The sequence below is a fragment of the Corylus avellana genome, chromosome ca2 (genome assembly GCF_901000735.1).
Source record: "Corylus avellana chromosome ca2, CavTom2PMs-1.0".
Lineage (NCBI taxonomy): Eukaryota > Viridiplantae > Streptophyta > Magnoliopsida > Fagales > Betulaceae > Corylus > Corylus avellana.
In genome coordinates, this window is record NC_081542.1 from 8,625,608 (window position 1) to 8,637,396 (window position 11,789).

The 11,789-nt window shown below is 36.9% G+C and overlaps 2 protein-coding genes across 3 annotated transcripts in view; one reads left to right on the top strand and one right to left on the bottom strand.

Moving 5' to 3' along the window:
- The first annotated feature begins 9,129 nt into the window (after positions 1 to 9,129).
- The window catches only part of LOC132168862 (uncharacterized), a 23,693-nt gene continuing 21,033 nt past the window's right edge, over positions 9,130 to 11,789 (top strand). For both annotated transcript variants that reach the window (XM_059579931.1, XM_059579932.1), the window contains exon 1: positions 9,130 to 9,389. The gene's annotated coding sequence lies outside the window, so the exon portion shown is untranslated. The remainder of the gene's footprint in view (positions 9,390 to 11,789) is intronic.
- Positions 10,376 to 11,186, bottom strand: LOC132168863 (protein PLASTID MOVEMENT IMPAIRED 2-like; the record flags this gene model as incomplete). Its single annotated transcript, XM_059579933.1, is given in 1 exon segment — positions 10,376 to 11,186. A coding segment is annotated over 1 exon segment (594 nt). The 3' UTR covers positions 10,376 to 10,521.

Below are 11,789 nucleotides of genomic sequence, written 5' to 3' on the forward strand. Positions count from 1 at the left end.
TAACTGAGTCCAACCTTGGATAACCTACACCACTAGCAAATCTCTAAATGTGACCACATCCAGACATGGTGCGCCCATCACAAAACAATTATTGAATCCAAAGCCAAACATTAAAAGTAAATATCTTTGACCATAGGACTAAACCCTTATAATTTTAGTAAGCACATGGCCTTTATCCCCAATGTATCAGTATATCATATCATACGATGCAATTTCATTTTTCACTATCTTTTATATACAAGCATGCATTTACAAATCATCACTTGTTTACGTCATCATTCATTTTTACAAATATAGTTCATAGTGGTCTAAAATATATTTCATATCAGTTGTAAACATATACGTTTAATACATAAGATAATCATACTATGAACCACCAGTGGCAATGGTTCAGTGGTATCAAGGAAATCCCCATGAGGTTGGGCATGTACTAGGGTGTGACTTGTGAGTTTGATTATTCGCAGTTAAAAATCATTTACACAAACCTGATTAGTATTAGTCGCATTGGAAACCACTAAGTCTTTGTGAAGCTAGGTCAAACTATGGTTCAATTGGTCTTGAGGGAGCATCTACGGTTCCTATTGTCCAGGTCCCTCATGAGCAGTTCTTAATGGGCATGTGTTACCATGGTCACGTCAAGTAAAATAGCCACAATTGGTTACTATTTCATACCCTTTTGCTTAAAAAAATAGATAATCATGTTATGCATAAAAAAAAATAATAACAAGTATACATGTGAGTCTTACTCATTTGAGTTGTAGGGTTATTCCATAAGATCATCTTGAGGCTCCACAACCTCAAAATTTGAGAAAATACCTCAAGTCAACCATGGATCTATATGAAGATACATAATGTCTCAATTAGGGATAAAATTGTCATTATGACTACTCGCCGAATGCTCATGTATCACCTCGAACATTCTTTGTTGAACGTTCGGCACTTAAAATGATCGTTCGCTAGGCATGCAAAATGTCCAACTCCACAAAGTTGCTGGCTTTAGCTATTCTAACACGATCCAAGGTGCTTATATGAAGCTTAATGGTGCCCTAGGTCGTATTAACACTTTCATGCACAACAAAATACGCTAAACGTCATTAAACGGCTAACATATTGTTAGAGCCTGTTTGGAATTGCGTTTAAAAAATAGAGTTTTTAAGTCAAAAAAACGTTTAAGAAATAGAGTTTTTAAGTCAAAAAAAGCTTTTGGGCAAAAGCTTCATTTTTAAGCTTTTGCCAAAAGTGTTTTTTTGGCCATTTTTAGGCTTTTTGAACCCTTAAAAGTGCTTTTAATTTTTTTACCAAACAGATACTTTTTTCTTTAAACGGACTTTTTGAGTGTTAAAAGCACTTTTAAACCACTCAAACGCAATCCCAAATAGGTCCTTAATCTTAAAAAATTATTGCATCGTCATGGGTTTATATACAACTATAAAAAAGCTCTCATATCAAAATATATTCATGCCATAACATTAATGTATCAATGTCTTATCCTTTAACTGAGTAAAAGTAACCCCACATGAAATTAGCCATTTGCATTTTAGATGTATTTATGTACCTATTCACATATCCATATAATTTATTTAATATTTCTCTATCTCCCTCTCTCTTTCTTTAAATTTATTATTATTATTATTATTTGTTTATTCTTATTATTCTTTCCCCCCCACGATTTTTGCCTCTCTCTTCTTCTTTCAAGCAACTATTTTTTGTCATTAATTAACATACTTGTGTGCAATAATGAAAAAAAAGAAGAAGCAAGCTCTCGCTTTTTCTAGAAGCTCCCTCATTCTCTCCTTGGATAGACTCTTTGAAAAAGACTGGTCTTTTTATTTTATGTGCGATCATTCGATCTCCTCTTAAGTCCTCATCGTCTTCAAGTCTTAGTCATTGGTCTGATTGGTTTCCTCATTATGGCTGATAACCAAATCTCTCAAGATGATCTGCAAATCTTTATTGAAGAAATAACTGCTTTAGGCTGGGACAATCCAAAGTAGCTTGAAGTTCTAGAGGAAGCTCCACCTCACCAAGAAGCGTTTGCAATCCTGGAAGGTTACTCACATTGAAACTTGTTAATTAACAATTGTTCAGGTCTACTCTAGCTTCAGCCTGGAGTTTTGCTGCCCCCTTGGCTGTGGAAGTCATGGCTCCAAATCTGTTTCTATTTGCTGTTCCATAAAAGTGTCACATGGAGCGTATTCTTCAGCAAGGACCATGGAATATTAAAGGTTCTCTTCTTCTTCTTCATCCTTGGTCTACTGTTTTAACCATTAATGAAGTTGTGCTTACCTTCTGTCCATTTTGGGTTCAAATTCATGGTCTTCCTATGCAAAATATGACTACTCGTAATGCAATCATGATTAGTAAAGCTCTTGGTACTTTGCTAGAAGTGGAAAATTGTACCATTATGGGTCTTATTTGTAGGCAGCATCTAAGGATTAAGGTTGATTTCAACACCTCAAGACCTTTAGTCCCTGGCTTCCACATTCCTCATTCTGGTAAAGATCCATTGTGGGTTAATTTTAAATATGAGAGGCTGGCAGATTATTGCACTCTCTCTAGATTAATTGGTCATAAGAAACTTTTTTGTCCTGCTCCACCATCCTCACACCCTCATACTAGATACGGTATATCTCTCAAAGGCACGTCTTTTTCAAGCCCAGGGGTTGTTTCTGCTACTTCAGGGAGTAATTCTGGTTCTGGGTTGTCTACGGAGGGACAAGGTATCCATTCTGAAGCTTATGGTACGGCCTCTCATGGTGGTGAGTCCACTCGGTAGCAGATAATTCCAAGAAATCCCGTGTCTCAGCTTGCTGTCCAAGATTCAAATTTCTCTCAAGATTCTGCCCAATTGTCAATAAAGGCTGTAGGCAAGCAACACGTGGGCCACTTTCAAAACTCTACTGGGTGTTGTGGATCTCCTTCATCCACGTCATCAGAGGCCAGCTTTTCTCCTTCATCTGATGCAACACATTCAACTATTATTGACAAAGGTAAGGCTCCTCTCATTAATGCCCAACCTTTAATTTCAAACCTACAATATCCTATCATCAACGCTGCAAATTTTCCTCTTCAATATTATTATGGTTATGCTTCACCTTATCTCATGGATTCAACTATTACCAACATCTAAGAAATATCAGAGCCCATGTATATTCCCTTACAGCACACTACCACTATTGAGCCTCCTGATTTCCATTTCTCAAATATGCCAAGGCTAGTTTTTAATAAGACAACCATATCTTCTGTTGGGCCTCCTGTAATACAGTCACCTAACTTATCAAAGCCGGTTTTTTTAAAAACAAATTTCTCTATTGTTGGGCTTCTTGAATCTTATTCTTCAAATATTGCAAGGCTTGTCTTAAATATTTCGCCCATCTCCACGGTTGGGCCCCCTGAACCTCACTCTCCTAATGCAACAAGGCCAGTTTCAACCAAATCCCATACCCCCACTATTGGGCCTACCATATTCCCCCAACCTTTCACTTTTAGCCCAAAACAAAATCCCACCCGCAAATCCACTTAATAATCTACCCACTTCACACATTTCCATCCATACCCACTGAAAACACCTCCTCCTACCACTTGTCCATTTCGATTCCCTGCACCTTCCCTTTCAACAATCCCCATTTCATCTCCTAGATACTCATGTCCCGCCTTTAGCCCCTGCCTTGAAATTGTTGGCCACAAATAAGAAAAAGAGGGTGGCTTTGATGGACATTGGTGAAGACTCGGCAAGATCTCTGAAAAAATCAAAGCAAATTCCTGTCCCCCAGTATGACTCTTTTACCAGTATGGAAATGGTTGCATTGTCGTTGGCTTCACTCGAGCTCGGTTGCGACAATGGGTCATTTTACAGCTTTTCTGCACAACCCTTTCTCTTCAATTATGAGTGACCACTTCCCTAACTAAGGCATGCAGATTTCTAAAAGTGAAAGCTCTTTCCCTACTATTGAATAGGGAGGTCCCTTGGCTCAGTCTCGGTTGAGTCAGACTGCTTCTCTTACCCCTTCTCAAGCTGCTGGGAATATTTCTTTTTTCGGCAATTCCTCTACCAAGTCTTTTGGAGCTAAGACTGTTACTGCCTCACAAGTGTAAATTCGGATCTCTCCAGCAAGTATTATTGGGCTTTAAGAGGAACCAAGAGCTTTGGAAAAGCTACTCAGGCTTATGGGAATTTTGTTAGAGATGATGTTGAGGTTCATTCTTCTAATGTTGTTCGTTCTAAGGGAGCGGGTCTGCCTAGGCCCCCTCCTAAGATATAATTTTCCTTACTTGGAATTGTAGAGGCTTATCTCGTGCCTCTGCAATTCGTAGTTTACGGGCAAAGGTTAGAAAACATTCACCTAATGTAATTTTTCTTTCTGAAACTAAGACTAAACCATATGATGCTACTATTATACTGAATAGGCTTGGTTTCTTTTTGATGTCCCATGTTCCTCCTTCTGGCTCTAGAGGAGTACTTTTGTTAGCTTGGCGTTTTGGTGTTGACCTTGAATGTTTTCTTTCCAATATAAATACAATAAGTGCTTGGTGTTACTCTGATCCTCCTCATAAACCTTGGATATTGTCTTGTATATATGGCTCTCCTTATAGTACTCATAAATTTAAATTATGAGAATCTCTGGACTCTATGGGTAAAGATTTTTTTGGGGCTTGGTTGTGTATTGGAGACTTCACTATGATTTTGAATCAATTGAAAAAACAAGGTGGACGCCCGTTTGCTAGTTCTTCCAATGATTTTTTTCACTCTTTTATGGATTCATACGGCATGGTTGATTTAGGTTTTTTCTGGTAATCCATTCACTTGGTCTAATAATAGACAGGGTCATCACAATATTAAAGAGCGATTGGATAGAGGTATTGCTTATACTAATTGGATTCATCAATTTCCAGTTTTCTCTCTTCGCCATTTGCCTGGGCATGCTTTTGATCAGAACCCTCTATTGCTCAACACTTCTATGGATTCTTCCATGTTACATCGTCCATTTAGATTTGAAGAATTTTGGCCTAGAGATCCATCCTGTGAATCAGTTGTAGTTATGGCTTGGGATTATGTCTCGAATGGTTCTCCAACTTTTATTTTATCTAAACGTTTGAAATCTACAAAAGCTGTTCTAAAGAGTTGGAATATACTGCACTTTGGTAACATACAAAAAAATACTACAGCAACTCTTGGAAAGCTGGATGTTATCCAACAAGCTTCTCCTTCGCCTCAAAATCATTTAGAGGAGTTGTAGCTTCAGAAAGTGCTCAATGATCTTTTGGAAAAAGAGGAAATTCTTTGGAAAAATAAGTCTCGTGAACTTTGGTTGACTTGTAAAGATTTAAATACCAAATTTTTTCATACCTCTACTCTCATAAAGCGAAGGCGCAATACTATAACTTTCCTTAAGGTCCAATTCCAGTACTTGGATTTCTGATCGTAATGCTATTGGGAATTGCTTTACGAATCATTTCAAAACATTATTCTCCTCTTCAAGCCCTATTATTTTTTATGACATGCTATCTTTATTTGAGAATGTTATTTCGGAAGAGGAAAATCAAATGTTATGCAATATTCTTTCAAAACAAGAAATTTATACTGCTCTTTCCAGTATTGGGTCAGCTAAAGCCCCTGGACTCGATGGTTTTACTGCACTTTTCTATAAAAAATATTGGCACATTGTGAAAGAGGTGGTTCTCCAATGTGTATGAGATTTCTTCTCACACGACCATCTTTTGAGTGAACAAAATCATACTTTTATTGCTCTTGTTCTGAAGTAGCTTGGTCCTTTTTCTATGAATCACTTTAGGCCTATTAGTCTGTGCAATATCATTTACAAGATTATCTCCAAGATATTGACTAATAGGTTTAAATCTATGCTTCCTAGCATAATCTCTCCTTATCAATCTACATTTGTGCCTGCAAGAAATATTCAAGATAATTATATTTTAGCTCATGAGCTCCTTCACACTCTTAAATCAAAACAAGGACGAGGTGGTCTCATGGCAGTTAAGATTGACATGGAGAAAGCTTTTGACAGGATGGAATTGAATTTTCTTCTAGCTATGTTATCCAAATTGGCCTTTCACCCACTTTGGATAAATTGGATTCGTATCTGTATATCTTCCACGACATTCTCCATAATGATTAATGACAGTCCTTTTGGGTTCTTCGCTCCAGATTGAGGTTTACGACAGGGAGATCCTTTATCTTCTTTTCTTTTTATACTGGGTACTAAAGTTATTTCGCGACTTTTTCATCAACAGGAATCTCTGGGCTTATTCAAACGAAATCGGATCGGTTGTTCTTGTGCTCATATTACCCATCTTTTATTTGCTGATGAGTTGATAGTTTTTGCTAAAGCCACTTCCACTAAAGCATCTCGAATAAAATCCTATTTAGATCAATATTGCAGCTAGTCTAGTCAAAAGGTTAACATTTCAAAATCTTTTATTCATTTAAGCAAAAATATGGCAGCTGCCACTCGAACAGGCATCAATAATATTCTTCCATTTAAATCACCAACTTCTGCAGCTATCTATCTAGGGCTTCCTTTTCTCTTAAGTCGTTCGAAATTAGCAAACTTTCAGTTTTTATTAGATAGGGTTGTGGGTAAAGTTGATGGTTGGTATGCTAAAACTCTGTCTCAAGCGGGACGATCTATGCTTATTAAATCTACAGCATCTACTATTCCTTCTTATGTGATGGGCACTTTTCTTCTCCCCGATACCATTTGCCATAAGCTAGATAAAATCTTTAAAGATTTTTGGTGGGGACTCCCAAAAGGTAAATCTCGAAATCTTTCTCTAAAATCTTAGAGTTCAATTTGCTTACCCTGTCAAGCAAGTTGTTTGGGTTTTAGGCTAATGAAAGATTTCAATCTTGCTTTGATTGCTAAACTTGGTTGGAAAATGCTTTCAAACTTTGACTCTCTTTGGGTTCGGCAACTCTCAGCGAAGTACATTAAATATGGTAACTTATTCTCTTCGCCAATCACACCCTCAGCTTCATGGTTATGGAAAGGAATTCAAAAGAGCAAGCCTCTTTTGCTTTTTGGAGCTTGCCTTCAGGTCGCAAAAACATCATCGCTTCCTATATGAACTTATGCTTGGATTCCCACTATGACAGACTTCAAACCAATTCCGAGGTTTCCTTGTAATAGAATTTAGCCTTCTTTGCATATTTCTGACCTACTTCAACAATCTCCATTGCAATGGAATCTGTCTACGATATCAGCTATATTCAATCAAGCCACTGTTGCAAAAATTTTGAAGATTAAAAGCTCCTTGAATCCATTTCCACAATATCTCTGGACTCCTTCTTGCTCAGGAAAATTTTCTTCAAATTCGGCTTATCTCTACATTATTCATGCTCATTCTCTCCCAGTTCCTATTCAGATTCCGTTCTCTTTTTGGAAATCTATTTGGAAGTTAAATCTGAATGATCGGTTGAGACTTTTTCTCTGGAAAATTGCTTGGAATATTCTCCCAACAAGGGCTAGATTGGATGAGTTATTTTCCACAAATAACTCCTTGAACCATTGCCCTTTATGCAAATCTTCTCTGGATTCGCTGCAACATCTATTTTTCAATTGCATCTTTGCTCGAGTTGTATGGCGGAATTCTTTTTAGCCTCTTGACTCTTTTGCTCTAAATTTCTCAAACATGGTTGATTGGATAAATGTGATTCTTTCTCTTGGTATATCTCTAGCCATTCCACCAGCTGATCATCATAAATTCCAGATCTTTCCGTCTGTTGCATGTGATCTTTTATGGTTCTATTGCAACAAAGCCTAACATGAGGGAAAAATTGTGAATGCTCATTCCATCTCTGCTCATATAAACAAAATTAGTTTGGAACATTTTCATGCATGGAATATTAGGTCTTCTCTCATAGAAGAAATTTGGACTCCTCCATCTGTGACTTGGTTTAAGATTAACTTTGATATAGCCATTAGAGATTCTTTTTCTGTTCAAGCAGCGGTCAGTCGAGATTCAAATGGCTCTATTATTCGGATTCTCTCTCAAATTAGTTCGGCTTGTCTTCCTAATTATGGAGAAGCTCTTGCAGCTCAATTGGCAATTTCTCTAGCTACTTCACTTCATATTGGTAAATTTATTATAGAAGGGGATTCCCAAGTTGTCATTCTGGCTTTCCAGTAGCCCGCTCTCTCTTTTGATTGGAGGATTTCTTCCGTTATTTTGGATACCATTGACTCTATCCCAGCATCTTCATTTTGGGAAGCTAGGAAAGTCACCAAAAATGCAAACTTCTGCGCCCATTATGCAGCATGTTGGGCCGCGGCCATAAATTTTTCTGGCTGCATTCCCTATCACTCTTCTTCTTTTAGCTCGATTCCTATCACCAGTGGGAAGGATCCTCCAGACTTTTTATTGCTTTCATAGTTTGTTGTTTTTCTTTTCCTGTTTATAGTTTTTTTATGTACTCACAAAAAGAAAAAAAAAAAAAAAACATACTTATGTGCAGATACACATCCCTGCACAGTTTGTATTGAGAGTTTATTGTGTTTGAAAAATATATAACCATTTTTTAAAAATAACCACTAAAAAAAAAAAAACACAAAGACCGTTTGAAAGAAATACCGTCAAAAAAATACAATCCTTAGAAAAGAAATTGAGAAAGATAAAAAAATATTTTAAATAATATAGATAAATAATAGATAATGGGATGTATAATGCATTTCAAAACTCATTAGAGCACTCACAATGAAGTAGTTATTTTGCACTTTTATGTAAAATGACTAATGATATGTTTGGAATTGTGTTTGAGGAGCTTAAAAGTGCTTTTAACACTCAAAAAGTTCGTTTAAAGAAAAAATACTCGTTTGGTAAAAAAATTAAAACTGCTTTTAAGGATTAAAAAAATCTAAAAAGCTCTTTTTTGACTTAAAAGTTCTATTTCTTAAACATAATCTCAAACAGGCTTTAATTAAAAATGGGTAAAAATGTCTTGGCATCAGCTTATGTGAAAATATATATATATACAAAGAGGTTTGATAAAGGCACAAGACAAACCCAACTTAAAACCAACTTCTCTCCTACATGGCATTTATTTATTTTTTTATTATATATTTTTTTAAAACCAAATTAAAGGCCTGTAAAAATCAAATTTCAGAAATCCTAAAATTCCTCTCTCAGTCCCTCGCTCTCCCTCCCACGCTCACCCTCTCTCCTCCGGCGAGTTCATTGGCCACCGGAAATTCTCTCTCACTCCAGCACTCTCCCTCCCGCGCTCACCCTCTCTCTCCTCCGGCGAGTTCTTCGGCACCGGCGAAGCTGTCCGTCCACTGTCTCTCTCACTCCGGCGACGTCTACAGCCACCGGCGAAGCTCCTGTCTCTCTCTCACTCCGGCGAAGTCGAAGGCTCTCTCTCTCCTCCACCGGTGGTAAGTAATCCCTCTCTCTCATCCACATTCAAAATCTAGGGCTTTTTGATTTATGTGTAGTGGGTGCTAGAATAGTGTATTAGATTTATGTGTATTTAGGGTTTAGATTTCTGTTTTTTTGAATATTATTGGGTATGGATTTTTACTTCTTTTTCCGTTGGTTGAAGCTGTGTTTGTTCATGCCCGAGAAAGATAGTTTTTGGTCAGATTTCTCATTTGCATTACTCTCTGCAGTTTGTCAAATATAAGTCCTTCTATTGCATTATTTCTTTTTACATCCACAAACAAATCTGATTCTAAATCCATCTTTATCAATTTAGAGTGCAACTGTCTACCCAATTCCTTGAGCCCCATTCCGGCACAAGCTTTAAGAACACTTGATAAAGTAAACATATTTGGACATATTTTTGACCTTTTCATTTGCTCAAACAAGTTTAAAGCCCATTCATGGACTCACAAAGAACACAGCCAGCAATAACAGCATTCCAGGAAACAATATCAGGTTGTGCAATTTCGTCAAAAACAATAATTGCATCTTCCATATCCCCTGCTTTGGCATACATGTTAACAAGCACATTTGCTGAGAATAGATCAGTATCATATCCAAGCTTTATCAAATACCCATGAATTTTCCTTCCTTGACCACTATCCCCCAAACTCGAGCAAGCTTTCAGAATACTAGACAAACTAAACTCATTGGGTCTTATTCCATTCAAAACCATTTCCTGAAACAAACCCAGGGCTTCTCCCCTCGTTGACAATTTGGTATAACAAATAGGTGGCAGGTACATGTGCATTAGTTGTCTGATTAAAACTTTAAAGGAGGACCTTAATTATCAAATTAATTACAATAATTAATTAAATCTTTTATAAAAACAAAAAAAGTTTTATATATGTACAGTAGAAAGAGAATGGTGATTTGGAAGGTTAATTAATTTGTTGTATGAGTAATGATTTTAAATCGTTATAAATGAAAATTGGAAGCAAATTAGGGTACCTCATCTGCTGCAGGCTTTTCTTGGTTGGAATATTTTGGTCATTTTCGAAAACTCAACAACCTTATTTAATAAGTGATTGCATATTCTAGTTTGTCTTTATAGTTCACACTGCTTATTATAGTTCACACTGCTTTTTATAGTTCACACTGCTTATATTCTAGTTTGTATAATTCAGTGACTTCCTTTACTCTCTGAGCTTCTATCTCTCTGCATTCTTTCAAAGCCTCAATCCTCACAACCTCAACAAGCACTTGTTCTTCATTAGCTTTCTCAATCTCCTTCGAAAGGGCTTGAGCAGAGCTCAAATAAGAAAACAATTTCGAACTTGAGGCTTCAACTTCCTTCTCTGTCCGCGATTTCTCTTCCAAAACATGAGCCATGTCTAGCTTAAGCTTACTCAACTCCTGTTTCACAAATTCCAGTTCTCTCATCACTTCTGCATACTGATAACTCTCAATGTTCCTAACAGCCAATGCCCGTTCTTCGCGCCTCCTCGATTTATTTAGCATCTCAATGTCTTGCATCTGCGCCTTTGCCTTCGAGTTTGACTTCTCAATTAATAAAGATAGATCTTTCACTGTCTTCTTTGCATTAGAGAGCTCAGATTCTGCTTGAGCACTAACTGACTCCGCAGCTTTTTTGCTCTCTTTGTATCGACCAAGGTCCCTTCGTGCTATATGCAATTCTCTTGTTCTCGAAGAGGTCTTCTTTATGAATTCAAAAGACATAGTTATAACAGAGGAACACAAATGGTTTGCAAGTGCTTAAAAACAAATGGAAAATGGTGAAATGGAATTTAGTGAAAGTATTTGTTAATTTGTAGTTATAACGTGCAAATGATGGTGTCAGTGTTATAATCAAAGCTAGATTTAGTTATTCAAGTATTGGTTTTTGGTCCGATTGATCTTTTGATCCATTGAACATCATGGGGAAAATAAATGGAAAGGGAGGGAAGTGGGGCCAAGGTTTGAGCAAACTAGATATTTTCAGTTGTGGAGTTGAACCTTTTTCTTCTTTTTTCCCTTCCCAACAGACATTTTCCCTAGTGTCATATCTTAACTCTTTGATGGACTAGTTATTTGGTTATATTGGTGTAGAATGAAAACAGTACTCCTTGGCAGGCCACAACCACTCCTGTGGAGATGAGTCCTTTCATGTCAGCTAATAGAATTAAGAAGCCAATATTGCTTATCCACGGAGAAGACAATATTACAGGACATGCATTATAAAGTCCTATAAATCATAATTTTTTTTTTAATGATATTGGCATCATAAAATTGCTGTGAACTTCAATATCTTGTTCTGCCCTGTGAAAATCCATGAAGATGTCTATAACAGTTCCATTATTTTCTGTTCGATGCTTGGTAATTTAGCTCACTTGGGTGCCATGACTTGGAAGTTT